The 27,553-nt window shown below is 45.1% G+C and overlaps 1 protein-coding gene across 1 annotated transcript in view; it reads right to left on the reverse strand.

Annotated features, from left to right (window-relative positions):
• LOC122807698 (ubiquitin carboxyl-terminal hydrolase 4-like) overlaps positions 1–27,553 on the reverse strand; it is a 1,844,759-nt gene that overhangs the window by 1,324,143 nt on the left and 493,063 nt on the right. Inside the window, exon 5 of the mRNA XM_044078661.1 lies at positions 8,884–9,057. Coding sequence (XP_043934596.1) covers positions 8,884–9,057 — 174 coding nt within the window. The remainder of the gene's footprint in view (positions 1–8,883; positions 9,058–27,553) is intronic.

A 27,553-nucleotide genomic window follows, 5' to 3' on the forward strand; every position in this document is an offset into this window, starting at 1 on the left:
GATTGGAGGCTTTAGTAGGAAAATTCCTTTCAAAAAGGCCCTGCAGAGCCTATGGGACATAATATTATGATCTGCTATCCCGACATGAAAATTAGAAATAGCAGCCAACTGAACTCTGACTGTGGAAGAAGAGGAGCCTGCATGAAAAATCTCTGCTAAGAAGTCCAGAACTGCCTGAACAGGGGCAGTAAAAGGATCAATATTTTGGGCCTTAGCCCAATAAGAGAAACGCTTCCACTTGCTTGTGTAAATCCTCCTGGTAGAGGATTTTAGTGAAGGTACTATGATATCTCTAACTGGGTTAGAGATCAAAGGAAGCCTGGCTAAGGAAGGAAGTGGAGCAACCATGCTGTGAGGTTGAGAGAAGGGATTGACCGGTGCAGCTGACCGGATTGGTGAATCAGTAGATCTGGCACTGGGTCCAGATGCCACGGCTGCACCAAAAGGTGATGATGGAGGAACGGAACCAAACTTGTCGAGGCCAGTAAGGGCAATGAGAATCAATTTGGCTCTCAAACGGTAGCTTTCTGGATCACCTGAGGGATCAGAGGAAATGGAGGGAAGGCATAAAGAAGTCCCTGGGGCCAATCCTGGGTCAGAGCGCCTCTGGGGATGGCCTGATAGAGGGAAGAGGCTGAAAAGTCTGGACATTTGCTGTTTTGGGAGTAGCAAAAGATCGCAACATGGACGACCCCATTCCAGAAAAATCTCTTCCGCTATGGATTGCTTGAGAGACCACTCGTGAGGCATGAGAATAGCTCTGCTCAATCTGTCCGCTATAATGTTGGTTTTCCCAGGGATATGCGTTGCTACCAGAAACCGATGAGAGGAGATCGCCCATTGCCAAAGTCTGAGCGCTTCTCGACACAAGGGGTAGGACTTGGTTCCGCCCTGTTTGTTGATATACCAAACTACAGACATGTTGTCTGTGTGGACTGCAATTGTCCCTACAGGAAGAAAGTCGCTGAGGGCTTGCAACGTTAAAAGCACTGCTCTCATCTCCAGGACATTTATGTGCAGATGGTACTCGAACGGTTGCCACGTCCCATGAACCATCCTGCCCTGATAATGACCCCCACCCGATCAGGAGGCATCCATGGTGACAGTGGCTATCGGGGACGGAGGTACAAAGCACCTGCCTTGGTGAACCTGAGACGATGTGATCCACCAAGCAAGATGTTCTTTGCATGTTTGTGTCACCAGAATCTGGTGACGATTGGGAGTTGCTGGTATGACCACTGCGTGAACAGCATCCACTGAAGGAGGCGCATGTAGAATCGAGCCAGGGAAGAAGAGTAATGGCCGCAGCCATGAGACCTAATACCTTTAGAACCATTCTGGCCTGTACTTTCTTGCTGGCCAGAATGATCCTGACATGAGTCTGAATGTCTGAAACTCTTTGTTCTGTAAGGGTAGCTGACATCCGAACAGTGTTTAAGTTTGCGCCTATGAAGGTAATAGACTGGCAGGGCGATAAGGATGACTTTTCAAGTTGACTGAGATGCCCAAATGAGAACAAAGGTCTATTGTGTAATCCCTGGCTTGTATAAGCTGATGCCTGGTGGTGGCTGACAGGAGCCAGTCGTCGAGATACGGAAACACCTGGAATCCTTGACGCCTCAGGTGAGCCGTGACCACTGCCATGCATTTGGTGAACACTCTGGGGCTGTAGTGAGACCAAAGGGCAGGGCTCTGAACTGGAAATGACTGGACCCCAGCCGAAAGCGGAGAAATCTCCTGGAGCGTCTGTGAATTTTGATGTGATAGTACGCATCCTGAAGATCTATTGAGCACATCCAGTTGTCCTTCTGTAAGAAGGGCAGAATTGACTGAAGAGTGACCATTCGGAATCTTGTCTTCCTGACAGACTTGTTGAGTCTGCTGAGATCCAATATTGGTCTCCAGTCTCCCGTCTTTTTGGGGACCAAAAAGAACCTTGAGTAGATTCCGGGCTCTGAATGGTCTATTGTAACTGGCTGAATGGCTCTTTTTTGCAGTAGTTTTGCGATTTCTAACTCTGCAATGTCCCTTAGTAATAGACTGGCAGGGCGGTGGTACATCTGGAAGGGAACTTGAGGGGAAGGGACTTTCCTCGAAAGGAATTATGTAACCCTTGGATATGATCGACTGTACCCATCTGTCTTGAGTGAGGGAATGCCAGGCTTCTGGGTACAGTGATAATCTTCCCCCGACTGCCTCCAAGGAGGGACAGCCGGGCAACACCTCAGGGATGCTGAAAGGGCTTATCAGAGAGAGGCTCCCTGTTTCCCTGGTTCTTCGGACCCCCTCTGCCTCTAGAGCGCGTCTGTTGTTGTTACCCCATCTGCCTCTAGGGGTAAACTGACCACGTGAATCCGGCGTGACTCCTTGGGATTTACGGAACCACATTTTCCCACCTTTCTGTCCTTTGGGATAAGGCCTAGAAGGGGTGGAAAAACGGACTCCAACAGCAGAAAGAGTCTTGCCGTCCTGCTCGCACCTGGTCAAGGTCTCCTTCACCTGAGGGCCAAACAAAGCTAACCCATCAAAGGGAGAATTTGTGAAGGACGCCTTAAAGGGATCCGCAAAATCACATAGCCGCATCCAGGCTTGGCGTCTAAGAGCCACACCTGTGCCTGCGGCTCTACTCGCTCCATCCGCAGCATAAGATATTAGCCGCATGGAGGAGTTAGCAATGGAATTGAGGGTTCCTAGCTGCGAAGCAATCTTTTCTTGAGCCCCTGCAGCTGTAGGATCCTGAACTACTTCTCCCAGCTCCTTCAGGATATCTCTTTGGAGTCTGGTGAAGTGACAAAGATAATTCAGCGACGATAGCAAAGGTCGCTGAGGAAAACATCCGCTTGCACCTATCCATGGTCCTAGAGTCCTTATTAGGAGGATGGACGGGCACGGAAGGATCTGCAAGTTCCTTTTGGTGGCCGCAGCCACCACCATGGCATCAGCGGGACACCCTTGGTTAGGAATTGTTTGTCACTAGGGGCAGTGATAAATTTAGAAGGCCTCCTAGGGACTGGCTCTACAGAGTCAGGAGCTGTCCACGCCTTTAGGCAATAACCTGCATAAGGGGGTCGAAGGCGGAGACACCCAGGAGGTGGAGGGCCGAGATCCAAACGCCTCTAGGTATACTGACTCATCCTCAGAGGGATTGTTGGTGGGCCAGTTTCCTCTGTTTGAGAAGTTCTAGGATGTCTGAAAAGGAGACATCCTCAGAGGGGATCTAGGGATCCCTCTGACTCATCAAAGTCAGTATCCAAGTGACAGACTCGGGGAGTCTACATGCTTCCTCTTACAAGTCCTCTTCCTAGGAGGATCCCCAAACATCAGGAGAATCCTCGGAAGAGGGGAAATTCCCAATGGGGAAACCTGAGGCGGAGGATCTCTGGCACCTGTAGCAAGAGAAGTGGCAGAGATGTCAACAGGTACCATAGAGGGAGGAGCTACGGGAACAGACTGCTGACTGATACCAGTGGCCAGTACACTCTTCATCACCTCGAATGCTCCCTCCCAGGCAGGTCCGAGAGAACCCGCTCAAGAGCTAGGAACCCAGGAACCACCGAAAAGAAGTCTCCGAGGCAGATGTCGGAGCCGAGCTCACCAAGGCCGAGGCTCCAAGGGAAGAGCGGTTCGACAAGGGTCCGATGCCACTCACCCCTCGGAGGAGACCATGGAAGCCCGACCACCGAATCCCTCTAAGGAAGAGGAGATAAGAGTAGGGGCTGAAGGAACAGAAGGGGTATCCGCCCTCCAGCCGTAGCAGTAACCATGCCCGTAGACTCCAACTCCAAACTCTGGGGTAGAGTTGAAGGAGGAACTGTAACGGGTGTGGACCAACAGTCGCCTGCTGAGACGGACTGTGCAACATTTGGGCCAGTACCTGTGACTTGAGTAATCTACTGACCACTCTCTAGGTCATGATCTGACAACCTGGATGACCTTGAAGATCGGCTCCGATGGCTCCGTTCCGATAGAAGAGGCGGCCGAGCCGAAAGTATCGGCTCCAAGGAAGGAGACCTGGACTTCTTCCTGGAAGGCACCACGGTAGCCCATATTACTGATCGTGTCGGCACCGATTTGGCGGAGCCGACAGAACGTCGCCATGTATCGGCTCCAGCCGGAGCCGATACAGCCACCAGTAACGGTGTCGGAGCCGATCGGAGCCGACACCGATGCCTGCGCCACATGGGTGTCGGAGCCGATCGGAGCCGACATCGGCGGTCAAACAGATTCGCACCGATAGCCATCGGCGCAAAGCTGTGGATTCAGAATCGGCTCCAGCCGAGCCGATCTCGACTCTACGAAGTCGGAGCCGAGGCCGCAGGCTTAGAAACAGAAGCCTGGGCCTTGGCAGTTTTAGTTGACTTCTGTGGAGCCGACTTAGCCGGAGAGCCCTCCGGCTTAAGAAGACCCCTGAGAATCAACTTATTGCGTCGCTCCTGCAGGACTCTCTGGCTGAAGGAGTGGCAAATAGCACAGGAGTCCTGCAGGTGAAGAGGGCCCAAACAGTACAGGCAAGAAGTGTGACCGTCTGTCAGAGACATCTTCTGACAGCACGAGTCACACTTCTTAAAACCTGAAACCCTCTCCTTAGACATGGTGCCTAACACAACACACACAGACACACCAGTCAAAAAATAAATTAAACAAATACCAAGAGGTATTTTATAAAAAACACCAACACACACACCCTAACAGGGGGGGGGATGGGATAGGGAAAATTGACTAACTAAAAAATTAAAGGAGACAGGGATTTCTGTCAGAAAAAGGTTAGAATTAAAATTAAACTATCAAAAAATTAGTTTTAAACTAAAAGGGGCTTGAAATATCACAAATGTGAACTACTTACCAGGAGCTGGTAAAGAGAAGACCTCCCAAGCGAAGCGGCAAACGAGATCTGGGTACTTCCTGCCTTGCATCATGGGATATGGGGCTGCCTCGAGCTGGTAAAAGGAGTTCTCGAGCTAAAGCAAGTGCCGAGTCGGAGCCGAGGATCTGGTCCGAACCCATCAAGCAAGAATGAAGGCGAGATTGACAACTTAACATCTACTCTGTTTTCTTCTGAGCAGATGGCTGTCAGTCTAATTTGCTTCAAGTAGTTTTTAAAATGCTGATTAAGTCCTGAAATGGCACCACTGACTATATAAATGCTCAGTCTTAGCAGACTGTAATAGCTTCCCAGAAATATTACATATCCTTAATACTCAATCCACAAAATTATTTCATAAAACAGCCTCCCCCAAAACAGCTTGCTCTGGAGGGGATCCTGAAGAAATGAAAATAGAGACAGCACTAGCTGTCAGTCTACACAGCTTCCTAAAAGCAACTATAAGCTTCAGATCTTCCCTTTCAATAGACAGTGGGAAAGGAAACCTTTTTCCAAGATGTGATCAGCAATGAAAAAAAAAATCTGGTGGACTTGCAGGGCACCTAAAATGTACCATCGTGGAAGGAACTACTTACTACACAGTCTGGAGATTAATGCAAAGGCATGTGCTATTTTAGCAAAACAGCATTATTCAATAGTCAATAGATATACTGGTCCTGAAGGCAAAGGAACCTGGTGACAATTCTGCCACAGTTTTATGTCACACTGCAAAAGTCCGAGACTCAGGGGAAACTCTCCCTTAGTACACAATTTGTCCTGAAGTAATAGGTACCTTTAGGATTTCCAGTCTCTACATCAGAAAAAATACTTATTTCTCCTTGGTAACAGAAACTAGCAATGGTTATTCTAATGCCTTTTTTGACAGGCAGCATTTCCAAATTCAGAAGCCTTTGAAAGCATGCTGACAGCCAAGAAGTCCACTTGTTACTCAGAAAAGTCTAAAAGGCACAAGTGTTCTTGTCAGTGGTGACCTCAGAGCACTGTCTAGTTAAGTGACTTCCTCAGCAGCACAATTTGCAAGTAACTGCAGCTTGAGAAACTCAAGCTTACGACCATAAGATGAAACTCAGTAGCAGGTCACTGATAGAAAAGATGTACAAGTCATTTCAAATTCTACCTCTTCGGGTTCTCCCATCAGGTTTTTCATCAAGCTGATTTGTTTTTTCTTACCACAAATGGAAAGACCTTAACTCATTTTTTTTAAGATTCCTAACCCTAATTGGACTTTTCCACAAGATGTGTTTTTTTTTCCTTCCCCAGTACATGATTTTTTTCTTAAATAAATTTGATTTTAATGTCTTAAGCTTTCTACTTTATAAGTCTGTTTTATTAAAGCAGAGTGGTACAATAACATTTGCATCTCCAGTTCAGTTCTCAGCAAGGGTGCCTTCCATGCAGCCTTCATGTCTTCCCTGTGTGTGTGTGTGTGTGTGTGTGCGTGCGCGTGTGTGCATGCGTTTTTACTCCCACATCAATAAGATGAATTAATGATTCTTTAAATAGCCCACAGGTATGCATGCTGTGCACCAGTGACAAAGTAGTGTGGTAACCTATCAAAAGACTAGTTTCTTTGCTTTACATATAAATCCATGTGAGACTAACTTCTGCTGAACTGAATAAAGCAAAAAAATGGAAAACAAACAGGTTTGAGCATGCACGCAAAAACAGTCTTTAGAAAGATGTTCCTTCCACAACTTACCAGTTAACAAGTTTTAGAAAGGCAGATGATATACAACACTAAAATATAATCAAATCCAAACATAATTTTGTTTTCAAGAAAGAAATGTAATGTACATATAAACATGACAGCTTTGTAACCAATAAAAATTTTTCCATTGAGATGGTACCAGCAGTGCTACATTTACATGGGTTTGCATGAACTAATGCTGGTGGAGCTTTGAAGTATGAGAAACGTTTATTCTTCCATAAGAAGGCATTTAACATAAGATTCCTCAGAATCCATTTTTATCTTACACAGACAGGGCAAAAGCCCTGTCTGTGTAAGACCAGATTTAAAAAAAAAAATGGATTCTGAGGGGGGGGGGGACTCCAGTGCAAGCTGCCATCCACAGGCATACGACCGAGTTTTTAGAAAAGGCATTTATTAAGAGACCACTTTTACAGAAAATTACACACAGTAGGGTTCCCAAAGGAAGCACTGGGGAGAATGTTGTAGCAAAAACCTGAAATTAGTTTAAAAAAAGGAAAAAGAACACCAAGAGTACAACTCCGTGCAAACAGGCTAGAAAAACTTGAGAAATAATGTTTTCATAGCCTGAACTAAAGGTGTTCTAAATGACCATACTGAAAGTTAGCTGATGACAATAATCACAAGTATGGGGACTTTGCAGTCAAGAGTCAACTCGGGTACTAAATAAGCCAACACCACTGCCATTCAGATGTAAATTTAAAGAAAAGGGAAGAGGATAAAAGTAAAGTTTTCTTTTTGCTATTTTGCACCCCCCACCACCACCACCACCTCTACCACCTAAAAAAAGCTGCAGTCTCTAAACAACCTAAATTAAGAAAAATGAATTTGCATCAACTCTCAAAAACAGTACTTGACCTCAACCTAGGTTGGTCAGCTTTCACTCGGTCAAGGCTGCAGTCAAACTACTATATGCTAGCTACTCCATATGAAACTACTATTTAAAAATCATACTTGAAATAAAACTGTGATGCCCAAGCAGGCATCAGCTCACTGTGCCTGCTGTATTAAACAATCTGCTTAAAAATACTCATACTGACACTTTCAGCAATCCTTTACAGAGCATAGCCAGTCCACTGGTGAAATGAGTTGGGACAGGGTTTAGATTGCAGGTAGGATTGATGAAGGAAAATGAAGCATCCGGCTGCCAGCTCACCAACCCCAGGGTGAGAATTCATGGAAAACTACTGCCTATGCAACCAGTGATGAAAATTCCAATTTCATATCCCTATCTCACAATCAGATACCTCACTCCTCAGGCAATACTCAACAGTAACACAATGACGATTCCCCAAGAAGAGAGGGGGCTCAAATGTTATAATACAGGTAGCCTGATAAGTAACAATTGGGAGATCCAGGGTATGCAGGTGCTGTAACTTGGGCAAATGCCAAAGAATCAAGTGGACCAGGTAGACAGAAGTATTAAATGAAATGGAAAAATAGTACAGTCAGTCTTATAACCTACCTCCGAGTACTATATGCCTTCCTCTAACAACCACCACAAAAATACATCAGCTACAACTGATGCATTATCCCTCAAAGGAAAAGAATGCTTACAATCTAATACCAAGCTTGTCAAATGAATTTCTGAAAAGCAGTTACAGTGCCTTATGCAATTTAGTGATTTCCCAAAATACTTATTCCGTTCAACGAAGCTTCATAACTGTATCTCATGCAGAACATATGATTAGGTATTAACTTTGCTTTAATAATGCTTTTTACGCTTAACTGCAGCTTCATTTGGGTGTCGCCTCCAGAAGCAGAGCCACCACTCTTTTCTGAAGGATCAAGGTTTGGTTCCAAAATAACAAGTCAATGGCATGCTACTGCTGTGCCAAGAGAACATACGAAATTCAGTTTCTTTGTGCAAAAAATAATATTTAATCAGACAGATGAGGTTCACTTGCTTTTCCTGCTCAGTTGTAAAACTCCTCAGAAACTAAACTAATGCTTTCATGGAACGTAAGAGCATATGACAACACAGTACAGCACACTAAGATTTTAAGGCAGAAAAAAAACATCAGGATCCAATTAAGTCTGATAGGGAGATGCACCTGCATAAAGAAATATATCATTAAATCAAGAGATATTACCCTTACTTTATCAACGCAAAAATCTAAAGTAACTGCTACCTAAAAGTACAGAATATGCCACAATGTGTCAGATGTTAAAAATAAAATGTGTCAGCTCGGTGGAAGCCTACTTACCTTATTGCTACTTTAAAACAAAAAATCACAATACTACAACTTAAAATTACTGCTGTTACTCTACCAAAATACAATCCCTATCTTACCTTAAAATCTCGTGGTGCAACGTAAGAATGCCTCCCAGACCACATCTGCTTAATAAGCTCACCATAAGCTTCAGCAATTTTTCCCATCATGCCTAGAGGGTTCTCTTTATTTATCTCTCCCCAGTATTCACCTTTAAGAAAATAGTCCGTTAAAGGTGGAGTGTTGCTTAAACACTGGAAGAAAAAGGAAAATTATTTACATTATACTACTACAATGCCGAGGCAAAACAAATTGCAGCAATTTTCTCAGACTTTACTCAGTCAGTTAGCCACATAATAAAAAATGCAGGAATGTTCTTACCTTCACAGCTGATCTACAAAGGAACCACCCTCTCCTATATCACCTGGATTCAGCTAAGGTAGGTGAGTGAGTGAGTGAGTGAGTGAGTGAGTGAGAGTGAGTGAGAGTGAGTGAGTGAGTGAGTGAGTGAGAGTGAGTGAGAGTGAGTGAGAGTGAGAGTGAGAGTGAGAGTGAGAGTGAGAGTGAGAGTGAGTGTGAGTGAGTGAGTGAGTGAGTGAGTGAGTGAGTGAGTGAGTGAGTGAGTGAGTGAGTGAGTGAGTGAGAGAGTGAGTGAGTGAGTGAGTGAGTGAGTGAGTGAGAGTGAGTGAGTGAGTGAGTGAGTGAGAGTGAGTGAGTGAGTGAGTGAGTGAGAGTGAGTGAGTGAGAGTGAGTGAGTGAGAGTGAGTGAGTGAGAGTGAGTGAGTGAGTGAGAGTGAGTGAGTGAGTGAGAGTGAGAGAGAGACAGACGCTGGTATATGTGATGACACCATGTGCTGCACAAAAAGAATGCACCAGGCTGGTAAGCCTACTCTGCAACCAACTACTGAGCTAACACTCCCTACAAACGAATAAAAAACATGACTCGATACTTAAACTGCTGTTAAGAAATACACATGTATACAACTTGCCTAACAGCACTACTGCTGAACGGAGAAGCTATCCAAATACAGGAATCATTAATAAGGACACCGTCATCGTATTTCAACTAATACTATGAAAAATAAGAAGGCAGGTATACTTACCTTAATATTCCATCTGTGATGCCCATTTTCATTCTTTCTCAACTAATGGGTGTGGATTCAATTCAGCTATTGTTAAAGCTCGTGGCAACCAAACACTCCTAAGCTTCTCCCTTACCCATAATGCACCAACCCTAAGTTACCTCCGGTCTTGTTTGCTGATTTGTCAGAAAAGTACAGTTTTGTACCTACCATAAATGTAGATGTCCGAACTGGATAGCATCTGCAGTCATAACAAATGGGTTGTCCTGTCGTCAGGCAGCCCTTCGGTCGGCCGGATTCCAAAGTCCGGTCCGCTTCGCTGATGTCGCTTCACCCGACGTCATCTCTGCTGGTCTTCGGGTATAAAGGCATCAGCCAACGCCATTTTCCTCAGTGTTTCTTGCCCCAGATGCCAATTGCCCTCTTGGAAAGCTAAATTTTGGATAAATGCCAATGTTTCCAAAATAGTAGAAGGCAAACAAAAAATAAACATGTATGTACATATATACAAACAAATACACCATAAGAGACCCCCCCCCCCAGCTAGCTATTAGGAGGTTAAATACCCTAGGAGTACCGCAGAGGGGAAGGAGGGAGGGTAATCCTGACTGCAGATGCTATCCAGTTTGGACATCTACATTTATGGTAGGTACAAAACTGTACTATGTCCTTCATGGATGCATCTGCAGTCATAACAAATGGGTAGAATACCATAGCCAAACTAGGGGAGGAGGAATAATAATTATGGTGTAGTCAGGATCCCTTGCAGTACAGCAGTGGCAAATCCTGCTCGGGATCTAGAATATAGAGGTAAATTATAATGCTTGGCAAATGTATGCACGGAGGTCCAAGTAGCCGCCTCAATAATGTCCTTGGTTGCCACTCCTCTTAAGAAAGCTGTGGTAGTGGCTGTAGCCCTTGTAGAATGAGGTCTTATGTTCTGTGGAATTGGTTTTCCATGGTAGGAGTAACAGAATCTTATGCAATTTCCTATCCATTTGGAGATTGTCTGTTTGGAAATTGCTTTTCCTTCCCTTCCTGTTGCATAGGCTACAAAGAGCTGGTCAGTTTTTCTGTTACCTTTGGTTCTGTCCAGGTAGTAGCATAACTGTCTATGTACATCCAAGGTATGCATTATTCTTTCACCTCTGTTTTGTGGATTGGGAAAGAAGGTAGGTAGGTGGATTGCCTGGTTTAAAGACACTCTGGATACCACCTTAGGCATAAATGTAGGATTAGTTCTCATGGATACCCTATCTGGATGGAAGATTAGGAAGGGTTGCACTGCCATCAAGGCCTGTAGTTCCGAAACCCTCCTTGCTGAAGTAATAGCCAGCAGGAAAGCAGTTTTCCATGACAGGTGTTGTAGATCTGCTGTTGCTGCTGGTTCAAACGGAGGTAGTGTCAACTTTTCTAGTACAAAATTCAAGTCCCATGCTGGTAATGGTGGTTTCCTAGGAGGTTTTACATTCTTGATCCCTCTGAGAAACTGCCTGAGTAGAGGATGTGAAAAGACAGGAGGATCAAAGCTGTATTCTGCTGAAATAGCTGATGCATGTATCTTGATGGAGGAATAGGACAGGCCTGTATGTAGAAGCTCTGCCAAGTACTCCAGAATGTTAGCAATATCTAAGTTCGACACATCTTTTCCTCTTTCAGTACTCCAAATGACGAACCTTTTCCATTTTCCTGCATAGTTCCTTCTTGTTGAAGGTCTGCGGGCTTCAAGGATAATGTCTTTAACCCTTTGTGAAAGGTCTGGGTTAGTTACTGCTATGTGATGTTCCAGGCAGTCAGTTGCAAGGTTTTAGGTTTGGATGTATGATGTTGTAGTTGTTCTGAGTTAACATCAGAGGCATCAGGGTATTGACCACATTTTCTCCCGAGACATGCTCCTCAGCAATGGGTACCAGTGTTGTCTTGGCCAGTTCGGAGCTATCAGGATTATCCTTGGACGTTCCTCTTTGATTTTCAGTAGTACCTTGTGCATCAAGGGAAGAGGTGGGAATGCATATGCTGTCAGGCCTTTCCAGCTGAAGGATAGAGAGTCCACCTTCCATGCAAGTGGGTGGAATGTCCTTGTGCAGAATTTTTTGAGCTGGTGATTTTGTGGGGAAGCGAATAGATCTATCTGTGGCATTCCCATTTCTTTGTGATGGCCTTGAAGATGTCCGGGTGTAGCATCCATTCGTGAGCATCCGAGGTTGTTCTGCTTAAAATGTCTGCTAGGGTGTTCTCTTTTCCCGGTACAAATATTGCCTGTAACTGGATGTTGTAGCTGAGAGCCAGATTCCAAAGGTCCAAAGTCATTCTGCATAGGGGGTAAGAATGAGTGCCTCCCTGTTTGTTGATGTACCACATGACTGTGGTGTTGTCTGTCCTTATCATCAAATGGCCTTCTTTGAGGAATGGTCTGAATTTTAGGATTGCCAGTTTTACTGCCAGCATTTCTTTTTGGTTTATGTGCAGGTGCAGCTGGTCCTGAGTCCACAGTCCTTGTACGCATTTGTCCAGCATGTGTGCCCCCCCATCCTAGGTCTGAGGCATCCGTTGTGATGGTTTGGTTTGCAGGCCTTTTGTGGAAGGGTAAGCCTGGGTTTGACTGGCATGCCCGAGCCCACCAGAGGAACTCCTGTTTTAAGCATGGGATTAGTGGTATTTCTGTTTCTAAGCTGTGCCTGTGTTGAGACCATAAATTCTTTAGGTACCACTTTAACTTTCTCATATGCAGTCTGGCATGTGGGACCAAGATTATGCATGATGCCATGAAGCCCAAGGCCTGCAGAACTTTTCTTGCTGTTAGTTTGTTCTGCTTTGTTAATGCTAAGAAGTAAAGAGGGAGTTCTTTTTGTTTTTCTGCAGTTAGGAATGCCATCTGTTTTACTGTGTCCAATTCCGCGCCCAAGAATGTTCTTGTCTGGGATGGGATCAGCCTTGACTTTTGAAAATTGACTGTGTATCCCAGGGCTTGTAGCAAGTAAATGACCCTTTGTAAATCTGTTGTCAGCTTGCTTTCGTTGTCCGCTTGTAACAGGCAGTCGTCCAGGTATGGATAAATTTGAATTCCCTGTACTCTGCAGTGAGCGATTACTGATGCCAGGCATTTTGTGAATACTCTGGGCGCAGTAGATAAGCCAAAGGGCAATGCTGAGAATTGATAATGCTCTGATCCTGCAAGAAATCTGAGGTATCTTCTGCAATTTGGTCGAATGGGGACGTGCAGGTATGCCTCCTTGAGATCTAGAGTTACCAGCCAACATTCCTTGCCCAGCATGGGAAGAAGTTGCTGTAGGGTCAGCATTTTGAATTTTGGGACAATGATGTATGTGTTTAAGATGGACAGGTCGAGAATAGGTCTCCAGTTTTTTCTTTTCTTGGTACTAGGAATAGTCTGGAGTAGAATCCTTTGCCCTGTTCTGTTATTGGCACCCTTTCCACAGCTCTCATCTTTATTAATTCCGCTATCTGGTGCAGGGCTTCTATTTTTTGATTTGGGGGCAGGTTTGGCATTCCTCTTTTTACTGGTAAAGTGTGGAAGTGGAACCGGTAGCCTTGGTCTATGGTTTGCAAAATCCACTTGTCTTTTGTAATATAGTGCCAATTTTTCGAGAATAAGGCTAACTTTCCGCCTAATGGTGCTGCTATTTGCTCCCTGGTAGGCGGAGATAGAGCCAAGTCACTGAGATTGTCCTGTTGTAGTGGCAGTGGTTGTATCTGTGCCTCGGTTATTGCCTTGCCACGGTCGTCCTCTGTAGGCACCTCCTCTGGATTGATTTCTGCCCCTAGAGCGTCTGTTCCTGCCCCTTTGGGATCTTGTGGAGTCAGGAAAGGACCAATTTTTGGCAGGCCAGTTCCTGCTAAACATTGGGGGCTGAACCTGTAGGAAATCTTTAACTGTTTGTACAGATTTTGCCTTCTCTTCCATTTTCATTACCTGCTGGGCAGGTTCCCCAAATAGACTGGCCTTATCCATAGGAGCAGCCAATAGCTTAGCTTTAACATGATCCGGCAAGACCTGTTCTTTCAACCATGCATGCCTTCTTATCACTGTGCCAGTCATGGCTGATCTAAATGAAGCCTCCAGTGCATCACAGCCACATTTTAAAGAATGGTTACTAACCTGTTGATGTTATTCACCATTTCTAATACATATTTCTTATCTAAAGATTCATCAGAGGACAGCTTTTTAATTAACTGATCAAGCATAAACTCTTGGTATTGGATCATGTGAAACTGACAGTTTAAAGCTCTAGCTGAGAGAGTAGCAGAGGTGTAGACTTTTTTCCCCCCATCTCTCTAAGGACCTGGATTCCCTTTCAGAGGAATAGGGTTTTTGCTGTGGTCGAGGCTACTGCCATAGGCCCCTGGGATATAGTTTCGGGGTCTGCAAGTGGGGCCTTGTATAGGTGGTGATGAGTGTCTGGCACCCTGTAAAATCTATCTGGTTTGGCAGGGGCTGGAGGTAAAGAATCAGGTGCAGTGCAGACATCATTAAATGCACCGTCCACAACAGGTAGGACAGGAGGTATAGCTAAGGGCCTATGTTGTGGTAAGTGCAGAAAAGTCCTAAGCCTTTTCTTGAATCTGAGAAATCTTGTCCCTGCCATTGGAATTGTTCTCTCATGGCATGTAAGGTTTCCCCAAAGGAGAATTCCTCTGGTGGAGAGGCAGCTGGAATGGATTCTTCAGCATCTGAATCTTCATAATTGGAAAAAGGAGCGTCTGGCTGGTCTGTAATGTCTGAGTCATCCGCAGAATCATCAGAGGACACAGGCTCGGGGGGCTCTGCTCTAGGTCTCTTTCTGGTGGCTGAGAGGCCCTGTCTGGGTGAGATTGGGATCCCCTAATTAAGGATATTAAATCTTCTGCCAGAGTAAGCATTTGTGAACTAGAAGTGGGCCTGAGTGAGGGTGGTTTAACAGGCACTGATTTAGCTGCTTTAGCCCTGGCAAAGGCCTTAATAGACATGGCTGCAGGAGGCCTAGCAGCACCACGTGCTGGGGTAGAGATATCCAAGGGGATGGTGTCTGATAGATCAGTAGGAACCACAGTTGTAGGCAAAATTTCTGAGGCTGATTCAGGTAAGGTAGCAGGAGCCTCAGTAGTAGTCATGGATTCGGCTGAAGATTGACCAGTTTTCTCGGTTTCGGCCGAAACCGAGACACTCGCGGCTTGCTTAACCGTGGTTTCGGCTGAAACCGCGAGTGTCGGTCTTTTTCTTTGCGTTTTTTAACAATTTGGGTAGTCGGAGGATCCGACGGCATAATGTACGCAAAATCTGAGCCGAAAAATTGTTCAGCAAACTCCGACGCCTAAGCGTTCGTCGGTTGAAGGAAGCACAGGCCGAGCAGGCTGCTACGTCGTGGTCTGGGCCTAAGCAAGGCAAACAGTAAGAGTGGAAATCTTTATGAGGTATTTGTTTCCCACAAGTTAAACAGTTATTGACTTTTTCTGACATCGGCTGAGGCAAGAAAGAGTCCCCAACGGGTACTTAGCTTTTAGAAGTCTTCGAAGTAGTATTCGGTAGTAGTAATCTCTGGATCTGACCGACCGGCACTTGCGAACAGCTTCTGCTTCGGGCGCCACGCGGCAAGAAAGACTGAGGAAAATGGCGCCGGCTGATGCCTTTATACCCGAAGACCAGCAGAGATGACGTCGGGTGAAGCGCGACATCAGCCGAAGCCGGACCCGGACTTTGGAATCCGGCCGACCGAAGGGCTGCCTGACGACAGGACAACCCATTTGTTATGACTGCAGATGCATCCATGAAGGACATCAAAATATTTACTATGCATAGATAAAGGAAGGTAAAAAAACTGCATGCAGTCAATATATAAAAAGACTATATCTGGAGCTCAATACAAACAGTGATGTCCCTTAAAAACTCATTCTTCCAGAAGTTTGCCAAGGATGGGGGCTGGTGGGTGGGGGGAGTTGAGGAAGAATGAAAATGAACACCACAGCTGGAACATTATAGTAAGTACATAACTTCTTTATCTGATGTTGTCAATTTTCATTCTAGCCTCAACTGATAGGACAGAGTCCCCAGCTACCTAAAATCCCATGTGGACTCAAGGGAGATATTCCTGAGCATAGCTGAACCAAATTATGCTCTACCTCTGGAGACCAGATCCAATTTGTGATGAGTAACAAATATGGGGAGTAGCCCAAGTAGCTGCTGCACATATGTTGTCCATGGACATCCTGGAAAAGAAACTGAAGACTTTGCCATGGATCTAGTTGAACAAGCTCAGAGTGGTTGCGGTAAGGTAAATAAATGAGATACAATCAGTTAGCCATCTGGCTAAAGTTACTTTGGAAACTTTTTTCCAATTTCAAGTCTGCAAAGAAAAAGTACAGTTTTGTACCTACCATAAATGTAGATGTTCGAGGATCCACATTGCTGCAGTCCTAACCATTGGGGTAGTCCGCTGTCCCAGTCGGCCCGAATACCAAAGTATATGGCTGACGTCGGTCAAGGCGCATTAGTCTGACGTCAGGACGTCAGGGTACTAATGCGCATGACCGACGTCATATCCTCAGTCTTTTCTTGCCCCAGATGTCAGAAGACCCTAAAAAGACAAGGCCAAAACCAAAAATAGCAAACACTCCTGCACCAAAAATATGTACAATATATACAAAACTAGAAGAGTATAACCTCACCCACACAACCACCCCTAAACACAGAGGGGAAGGAGGGTAAATTGGACTGCAGCAATGTGGATCCTCGAACATCTACATTTATGGTAGGTACAAAACTGTACTATGTTCTTCATTCCACATTGCTGCAGTCCTAACCATTGGGTAGAATCCCAAAGCAGAGGTAAGGGAGGCTGGCAAATCATTCAAGAAGCAGGAGCTGTCAACATGCCTTGCAAAATAGCTGTGGCAAAACCAGCCCTAGATTTAGAGTAGAGAGGAAGGTGGTAATGCTTAGAGAAAGTATGCACTGAACTCCAAGTAGCTGCCTCCAAAATATCCTTAGTTGCCACCCCCCTTAGAAATGCTGTTGAAGTGGCAGTAGCCCTAGTGGAATGAGGCCTAATCCCAGCTGGAATCTCCTTGCCATGATGGGAATAACAAAATGCAATGCAAAACCCAATCCACTTAGAAATAGTTTGTTTTGACACAGGCTTGCCCTGAGAACTCAAAGCAAAAGAAACAAACAACTGCTGAGACTGCCTAAAATCTTTAGTCCTGCTTAAATAATAACGCAACTGCCTGTGTACATCTAAAGTGTGCAAAATCTTTTCCCCTTATTTTGGGGATCTGCATAGAAAGTAGGCAAATGAATAGTTTGGTTTAAAGCCACACTAGAAACCACCTTAGGCATAAAAGAAGGATTAGTACGTAATGATACCCTATCCTTATGGAAAATCAAAAGGCTCTACCGCCATAAGGGCCTGCAATTCAGAAACCCTTCTTGCAGAAGTAATGGCCAACAAAAATCAGTCTTCCATGACAAGTATTTCAATTCAGCAGTAGCCGAGGCTCAAAAGGTTGTAGAGTAAGTTTCTCCAACACAAAATTGAGATCCCAAGCAGGAGTAGGAGCTCTATGTGGGGTCTTATATTCTTTGCCCCTCTAAGAAATTGCTTGAACAAAGGATGCGAAAACAATGGTGGGTCACAATCATAGTGAGCTGAAATTGCTGCAGCATGAATCTTAATGGAAGAGAAAGACAAACCTTTGTCCAATAACTCAGTAAGATATTGAAGAGCCACACTCAAATTAGGCTCAGAAATCTCCAAATTCTTTGCTGCACTCCAAAATAAAAATCTCTTCCATTTTTCTGCGTACACTTTCCTTGTACTAGGTCTTCTGGCTTCCATAATCACATTTAAAACTTGTTGAGGAAGTTGAGACCTGCTGTGTTTCAAAACAGAATATGCCAGGCTGTCAGATGAAGAGAGTGAAGCTTGACATTGAGCAGGTGACCGTCCCTCTGAGACAACAGGTGTGGAATCAAAGGTAAAGGCCATGGAGGCTTCCTTACCAGACTCCTCAGTAATGGGTACCAGTGTTGCCGAGGCCAATCTGGAGCTATTAAAATCATCCTTGGCTTGTCTTGTCTGACCTTCAGGAGCACCTTTGGGAGAAGGGGCAGAGGTGGAAAGGCATACACATGAAGATTTTTCCAACTGAAAGAAAGAGCATCCACTTTCCAAGCCGTGTGATGAAACCTCTGTGTGCAAAACTTTGGCAGCTGGTGGTTTAGTGGAGAAGCGAACAGATCTATGTCTGGAGTTCCCCATGACACTGTCAATTTCTGAAATACATGAAGATCCAGTTTCCACTCGTGGGGATCCATGATTTGTCTGCTTAACACATCTGCTAAGGAGTTCTGTGCTCCCGGCAGAAACCTTGCCTGAAGAGTTAGTTGCAAGCTGAGCGCAGTCTCCCATAAAATCATTGCTTGCCTGCACAACGGGTAAGAATGTGTTCCCCCTTGTTTGTTGATGTACCACATGACAGTTGTGTTGTCTGTTAGAATCAACACCTGCCCTGGAAGAAGTAACTCCTTGAAAGCCATTAATGCAAACTGGACTGCTAACATCTCCTTCATGTTGATATGTAGATGCTGTAGTCTGGCAGGCCACTTGTCTTGTATCCACTTTCCATTTAGATGAGCTCCCCAAGCAATGTCTGAGGCATCTGTCGTTAGAATCTGACTCGCCTCAGGCCGGGTCACAGAGAGTCCCTTGTTTAGGTGACATTCCTGAGCCCACCACAAAAATTCCTTTTGAATGCAAGGTATTATTTGAATGACAGTGTCCAAATCCTGGCAGTGCTGTGTCCATACATTTTGAGATACCATTGCAGCTTCCTCATATGCAGTTTGGCATTGGGAAGCACCAGAATACAAGATGCCATGAACCCTAAGGCTTGAAGGACTGTCCTTGCAGTCAGCCCGGACTGAAGAGATAGTTGATGGAAGTAAATGGAAAGATTCTTTTGTTTGTCCGGGGTTAAAAGGCCATCTGGGCTGCTGTATTCAGTCTCACACCCAGAAAGCACATGTCTTGAGAGGGTACTAGACTGGACTTTATTTCGCTCACAGAATACCCTAGGCATCTTAGCACTGCTATCACATATTCCAAATGCTGTAAAGGTCTTCCTTTTCTTGAGCCAGAATCAGGCAGTCGTCCAAGTAAGGATAGATTTGAATTCCTTTTAGCCTGAAGTAAGCTATCACTGGAGCCAGAACCTTTGTGAATACTCTGGGCAGTAGATAAGCCAAAGGGCAATGCAGAGAACTGATAATGAGAATTTCCAGCTCGAAAACGCAGATACTTCCTGCAACTTAGTCTGATAGGCACATGAAGGTAAGCTTCCTTGAGATCTAAAGTTACCATCCAGTGATCTTTGCCCAGCAGAGGTAAAAGCTGTTGTAACGTCAACATTTTGAACTTGGGAATGTCCAGATAAGTGTTGAGGATAGATAAATCCAAAATTGGTCTCCACGTGTTCCCCTTCTTTGGTACTAGGAACAGGCGAGAATAAAATCCTAGGCCCCTTTCTGGCACAGGAACTGGCTGAATGGCCCCTATTTGGAGTAACAGAAATTTGCTTGTGAGCCTCTTTTCTTTGTAGAGGAGGAATGTCTGGCATGCCTTTGAAAGGAGGCAAGGTATGGAAATAAAACCTGTAACCGTGGTGAATGATATCCAAAACCCATCTGTCTTGGGTAATTAAATCCCAATTTTCTTTGAAAAGAGCCAGCCTTCCTCCCAAAGGTGCTGCCAGACGAGAATGTACTGGCAGCTGAAAAGGTAGGTCATTGGGTCTGTTTACGAAAGGACTGACCCCTGCCCTCACCAGAAGTCTGAGCAGGTGAACTCCTGTTCTAGGCCTAAAAGAACCTTGAGCTCTGCCCCTACCACGCCTAGACCTACCCCTAGACTGGGAATCATAAGCAGGATATGTCCATCCCTTAGTAGGCCAATTTCTACTAAACTTCGGAGGCTGCACCTGCAAAAAATCTTTAACAGTTTGCATAGACTTAGCCTTGTCCTCCATTTTCTTTAAAACTGCTTCCACAGGCGAACCAAACACATCAGACTGTAAAGGAGCATCCAAAATCCTTGTCTTAACATGCTCAGCTAAATTCTGATCCCTCAACCAGGCGTGCCTACGAAGAACAGAACCAGTGGCAGCCACCCTCGAGGAGGCCTGCACAGCATTAAAACCACATTGCAAGGAATGCTTACCCACCTGTTCAGACACATGAACTAAATCCTGCAACTCTTTACACTCAATACCTTCTGCCAGAGCATCCACCTTAGACTTCAATTGTGAAAGGAGATAATTTTGATATTTTAACATGTGAAACTGACAATTCAACGCCCTCATGGCTAAAGTGGAAGAAGTATACACTTTCTTTCCCCATCTATCCAAAGCCCTTGCCTCTTTATCAGGAGGAACAGGATTTTTAACAACAGAAGCCTTTACACCTTTAGGCCCCTGAGAGACAGTTTCTGGGTCTGCCCTAGGACTCTTAAAAGATACTTATGAGCTTCAGGCACCCTATAGTACCTATCCGGTTTAACCGGGCAGGAGGCAAAGAATCAGGATTCAGGGAAGCCTCTGCAAAACATCTTCCACCACATTCAGAACAGGAGGTATAGCTAAAGGCCTATGCTGGGGTAAAACAAGAATTCCCTAAGCCTCTTCCTGGAATCAGAGAAATCTTGACCTTCCCATTTAAAATGCTCCCTCATGGAATGCAGAGTCTCTGAAAATGAAAAATCCTCAGGAGGAGAAGCTGAAGGAGTAGAATCATCCACATCAGAATCTGAATAAGGAGGATACTCCTGCAAGTCTTCAGCCGAAGACTCAGAAGCCTCCGAACACTGCTCAAAACTCTCAAACTCAGGTTCCACCCTAGGCCTCTTATCAGGAGGGGGCATAGAACCTCTAATCATAGTAATCAAATCCTCTGCCATTTTAAGCATATGTTTCTTAGGCAAAGACCCTGAAGAACTAGGAGAAACCCCCACTGAAGTTAAACCTGGCCTGCCTCTCAAAGAAGCCTTGGAAACAGAAGGGGAGGCTCTAACCACCTTAGGAAGAGAGGGAAGAACAGCTACCTGAGAAGCCCCTTCAACCTGGCCTACCTCCTGAGAGGACACATCCTATAACAGTAAAGTCTCTCCCTGAGGCTCCAAAGAAACTCCTGGCAGAACCTCCGGCTCCACTGAGCCTTCTAAAGAACCGACGTCCGGGACTGTCGGTTCTTCCACTCTAGGCTTTGCTGCTTTGTCCTTGCGCTTTTTGGACGAAGCGGGCGTCGGAGCATCCGACGGCATTTTATAATTACAACGCTTCCCAAAAACTAACCTGGCACAGTCTAACCTTCTCTTAATAGTGCGTTTGTTAAATCTAGCACAAGAGCGGCATCCAACAACGTCGTGCTCAGGCCCTAAACAAGGTATACACAAAGTATGGTAATCCCTATGAGGTATCTGTTTCCCACAAGAAATACAGTTATTCACTTTTTCTGACATCCGGTTAAATACTGAGGCAAGAAAAAACCAAAATATTCCACAACGGGGTACTTAGCCAACTTTGATTCGGTCTGAAACTCTGACTTCAGAAAATTTCAGAACGCCAACCTGCACTCGCAAAACTGCTTCTGCATCGGACCATGCGGCAAAAAAGACTGAGGATATGACGTCGGTCATGCGCATTAGTACCCTGACGTCCTGACGTCAGACTAATGCGCCTTGACCGACGTCAGCCATATACTTTGGTATTCGGGCCGACTGGGACAGCGGACTACCCCAATGGTTAGGACTGCAGCAATGTGGAATGAAGAACATCAACTGTTCTGTTTTTCTTATGTCTTTTGTTCTATGCAGGTAAAAAATGTAATTGTCTGGCATCCAATAAATATAACAAGTAATTGCCTTTGTTAGTAAATCTGGGGAGAAAACTAGCAAGTTAATGGACTGATTGATATCAGTTTCTGACACCAACCTTGGGAAAAAGGATGCACTGTTTCGTAATGTAACTCTATCCTTACGAAAAATCGGGTATGGAAGTTTTGAAGACTATGCCTGAATTTCTAAAATTTGTCTAGCAGATGTAACGGCTACTAGAAAAAAAATACTTTCCAAGTAAGATATTTAAGGTCACACTTAGCTGCTGGTTCAAAGGGGGAATATATGAGAGTTTGCAGTACCACATTGAGGTCCCTTGGTGGAGTAGGGTCTTTAAAAGGAGGTTTTAAAAGTAGAGTGCCTTGTAGGAAAGCTCTGCACAACTTCTCAGAGGCTACTGAGGAACCTTCAAATCCAATGTGAATGTTTGATATTGCTGCTAACTCAACTTTAACGGTTGAGGAACCAGCTCTTTTAAAAAGCAAAAGCTCAAGGATGCTATGTATCGGATCTGATAAAGGTTCATCCTGATTCTGATGTGCCCAGTACACAAATCTTTTCCATTTGCTGGATGGAGTTAATGTGCTGAAGATTTATGTGAAGATAAAAGTATATGTCGGACACTGGAAGAGAGAATAGGATGTCTGGCTATTAATGGAATCGGAGAAGCTAGGCAGTCAGCCTTAGTTTTGATATGTCTGGATGATCATGCCTGTCAGATGAGACAGGAGGTCTGGAGTCTGATCCAGAACACAAGGTTGGTGAATTAAGTGAGGCCAAAGGAAGGGGAACCAAGTCTGTCAAGGCCAGTAAGGTGCAATGAGGATGACTTTGCTCTTCAACACGGCAGCTTTCTGTAGGAATTTCATAATTAGCAGGATTGGTGGATAGGCATATAGTAAACTGGGGGGCCAATTGTGAAGAAGAGCATCCCTCAGTGATTCCCCCTTTGGGGGGATTAGGGCAAAGTAACCGCTGCATTTGTTGTTTAGGGGAGAAGTAAAAGGATCTCAGCAAGGCTGGCCTGACGAAAAATCATTTCACGTCACATTCTTGTTGAGAAACCACTTGTGAGGTAGAAGAATACACCTGCTCAGCTTGTCTGCTATCACACCAGACTTCCCCAGAATGTGCATTGCTACAAGAAAGTGGTCGGATAAGATCACCCACTGCCACACTCTGAGCGCATCTCGACACAAGGGGTAGGATCTAATCCCCTCCTTGTTGACGATGTACCAAACTACTGACATAATGTCTGTTTGAAATGCAATCGTCCCTGAATGTTGAACATTCTGAAGGGCTTGCAATGTAAAAAGCACTTCTCTCATCAATAGGACACTGATGTGCAAATTGGACTCTTCAGGGGACTAAGTGCCTTGGACTGTTTTCCCCAGAAAGTGCCCCCCACCCCAACTGGGAAGCATCTGTTGTCACTACGGTCTTGGGTTAAGGGGGAATAAACTGACAGCCTTGTAAAACCTGATCTGATTGAATCCACCACCTGAGACCTCTCTTGCATGTGTCAGTGATTCATATCAGAGCTGACATGGGTTGGTAAAGTATCGACCACTCTGCTGCTAGCATCCACTGTAGAATCCTTATGTAAAAATGTAAAACCTGGCTAAAGGTACTAACGTTACTGCCATTGACATTGATCCTAGAGCTTGAAGGACCAAGCAGGCCAAAATCTTGGCACATTTTTCTGACTTGAGATCTTACAGTTTGAATCCTTGAGGGAGGCAGTGAAGCTATCATTGACTTTGTGTTGAACAGTGCTCCTATGAATTCCAAATTCTGAGTTGGTTCCAGTTGAGGCTTGTCGTAGTTTATGGTCATCTCCAGATAAGAACACATCTGAAGAACCTGATCTCTTGCCAGTGTTAATTGATGCCTGGATTGGGCGGTAATGAGCCACTCATCTAGATATGGAAAGACCTGGAATCCTTGAAGTCTCAAGTGAGCTGCCATTAACTGCCATACATTTGGTGAACACACTGGGGGCTGTGCTGACACCAAAGGGCAGAACTCTGAATTGGTAATGACTGGCTGCCAGCCAGAAGCAAAGTACCCTCTGGATCGTCTGTTCATCTTTATGTGGTAGTATGCATCCTGAAGGTCTAACAAGCACACCCAGTTGTCCTTGCCAAGAAAATGGAGAATGGACTGAACAGTGACCATCCAAAACTTGACACGTCAAACTGACTTGTTTAAGTTGCTGAGATCCAAAACTGGTCTCCAGTCCCATTTTGTTTGGCACTAAAATGAACCTTCATTAAGTTCTGGACTTTATCTGGACTGGCAAGACCTCTTGGGATGACTCTTTTTAGCAGTTTTTGTATTTGAATTGTCTGCGGGAAAAGGGTATTATATAACCTCTGGAAATAATCCTCTGCACCCAAATAACTTTTCTAAAGTCTAGCCAGCCAGCCTCTATGGTGAAGGGATAATCGACCCCCAACTGCCCCTGGAAGTGGATAATTGGGCCTCCTTTTAGGAGCGCTAGTAAGGTCCGTCAAAGAATCTCTGGACCCCTGGTTTTGCAGGCCACCTCTGCTGCAGGGGTGGTGTTGACCATCAAAGTTTCCTCCTCTGCCCCTGAGGGAACTTTCTCCAAGTGTGTCCTGGACAGGACCCTGGGATTTATTGAACCACATTTTCCAACCGCCTCATTGATTCCTAGAAAAAGATCTTTGAGGGTCAAAAAAACATACACCCATGGCAGATCGGGTCTTTCCACCCTTCTCACACCTGTATAATGGGTCCCTCACTTTGGGGCCAAACAAAGAAGTGCCGTCAAAAGGAGCATTGATGAACAAAGATTTGAAAGGGCTCCATAAAATCACATAAGTGCATCCATGCATGTCTCCTGATGGAAATGCCTGAACTAGCCACCCTTGTGGTTCATTCAGCTACATGTGAAATGAGGCTCATGGAAGAATTTGAAACAGACTGCAAAGTAGCCAACTGAGAAGTAAGAGATTACTGGACCTCTGCAGAAGCAGATCCTGCGTGGGTGTTTGACAGTTTCATCAAATCCCTTTGCAATCTTGTAAAATGTGCCAAATAATTCAGTGACCTTAAGGTGAAGGTCACTGAAGCAGACACGCTTCCCAAACTTGTCCATCACCCTAGACTCCCTGTTAGGGGGATAAACAGTGGAACTGGAACTCTCCTCAGCAAGTTCCTTTTTGGTGGCCACCGCTATGACCATGGCATCAACAGGTACCGCTTTACCCCAAAACTGCTTATCCAAAGGAGGTGCCATAATCTTGTCCAGTCTGCTAGGTATGGGTTCAGCTGTGTAGTGTTCCTTCTACACCAGCAGAGAGACTAACTCAATCTAGTCAGTAGGTGGAGGCAGGAGGAACACAGGCCAGTACCAAAAGCCTCTAAGAATACAAACTCCTCGGATGAAGGGTTGCTGGGCGTCTAGTCACCTCTCGGTTTTAGGATCTCCAGGATGTCTGCAAATGAAACATCTTCAGGAGGTAACTGTGGGGACCTTTCACCAAAGTCAGCATCTTCGGTGATCGACTCCTGTCGAGTCCAAGTGCTTCCTCTTACACATCATCTTCAGAGAGACCTTCTCTCACTGGGATGCTCTGGGGAAGTATCGGAAGAAATCAAAATACCCTATTGGGAAGCCTGGGGGTCTCAGACTGGTTGTCCCTGCAGTATAGAGTAATGAGGCTCTGAGCACAGAGATATCAAGGTAGAAGGCTTAAGATCCGAGGGGGATGGCTCCGTCCATTTTGCCGAGCCAGAGAAAACCCTCTTTAGAAACCCGAAGGCACACTGCTCCGAAGAAGAAGACCTCTGACTGAAAAGACAAGCTACTAGGACTGCTGTCCTCTCCCACTCTGAAAGCAATCTCTCCAAGGAGGAAGCCAGAGCTGAGCTATCCAATGCAGAGGCTCCAAGGCGCAGAGACGGCTCTGACAACTTCTGAGTAGACTCCAACACCGCAGATCCAACAGGGAAGCTTTGGCTCAGAGAGTTCTCCAGATTTAAATGAACCGGAGCACTCAAGGTAAGCTTTGGATCTGAAGATATTGCTATCTTCGGATCAGAGCCAGATGCAGCTGGGGGGCTTTGATCCAGGGACTCTGACAACAGAAGTCAGAGGAGGAACTTGTTGTGGGGGTGTAGTAGAACAGACCTCCTGACCCAAAGAGGTAGGAGCTGGTAAGCCACAGGGGCATCCTACCGTAGTCACCACTGTCTCTCACTTGCTGAACTGGGCTAGCTTGAACTCCCTTCACCTCCTTCAGTGGTATCAACTCTCACTCACCCACAAACTAGTAAACCATCCACAAAATGTCCCATCCCTCCAGAATCTACTCCAACCCTATCGCACCACCAGACCACTAAGATCCAGCAACAAAAATCACTTGCAGATCACTAAAGCCAATAACTCTGCTGGTGAAGCACTATTCTCTTGCGCCATAGCCAAATTATGGAACTCACTCCCATCCACAATTACCTCCGTACCATCATGCACCCACTTCAAAACTTTACTAAAAGCGCACCTAAAACATGCTGGCTATGCCCTTGCAACTCCCACTCTAAAATCATCCACCCCATCCAACCACTACCTTTCTTTCCACTCCACTCCACTACCTTGATTATAGCAAGCTCAGATGCTCATAAGCCTAGTACTCATTATACAGCAGGAACTTCTCATTGCAACATTTGTTAATGTCTGTTATGTACTTCACAGATAAAGATTCTAGTTGTCTACTGATGTACTATGTTCTTCATCTGTAAATATGTTGCAAGTAATTGCTATGTTAAATTGTTAATCGCTATGTAATCCAATGTAACTACTGTCAGTTTATTTTACTGTGGAGCTTTTCTCCCCGGGCCTCCGCTGAAAATGGACCTACGTCCAGTCGGATGCTCCCGGTCAACAAATTTAAATAAATAGATAGATAGATAGATAAATAAATAAAGACACCCATCTGACTCTGCGCGGAGAGGATCTTCCACACCACTCTTTCCCATCTTCCTCCGTCAACCTTCTGGAAGAGCAAGTGGAAACAATAGATGGGGACATGGGTCTATGATGCTCCAAAAACAGTGATGGCACCCTTGAGAGCACTGGATCCACAGAAGGTGAGTATCTTGTTCTGAGTCGGAGAATAACACATGAACCGGTAGGACTGGAAGTGGTTTGCTCTGATGCCTTCTTTTGTCAGATTACAGAAAGTCTGGTCCACTAATATTTTTTTTTTTTTTTTTGGATAAGAGGGTGAGGTCAGATCCACCTTGGCTCTTTTCTTGGTTGGCTCTGAAACCATGGAGGAAGCAGATGGTTTTGCAGAAGTTCTTGAATGTTTAGCTTTGGCAGATTGATCTCCAGAAAAAGCCTCTCCAAAGTCAGAAGGTAATAAACCCTTTAGGATTTGTTTGTTTGTGTCTTTCGGCTTTTCCCGGTTAGGGGTCGCCACAGCGGAACTCCGGTTCGCTAATAATTGGCAGTTGATTTTTACGTGCCGGCTTGCCAGGCCTGACGCACAACCTTCAACAAAGGTACGCCCATTCACGCATGTCTCCACGCAGAAGACGCTCTAGCTGAGAATCGAACAGGACAGCATCTTACTGTGAGGCGACAACGCTACCGCAGCACCACCACCGCAGTAATAAACCCTTTAGGATAACTTTGTTTTTTCATTCTACAAGTGATTGCAAATGTAAAGGTCCAACGCAGTAAATACAAAATGTGGGTATCAGACATAGAAAGCTTAAATTCACATTATCACATTTTTTGAAACCAGTGGCACCTT

This window comes from Protopterus annectens, chromosome 7.part1, assembly GCF_019279795.1.
Source record: "Protopterus annectens isolate FY-2018-M chromosome 7.part1, PAN1.0, whole genome shotgun sequence".
In the NCBI taxonomy this organism is placed as follows: Eukaryota; Metazoa; Chordata; order Ceratodontiformes; family Protopteridae; genus Protopterus; species Protopterus annectens.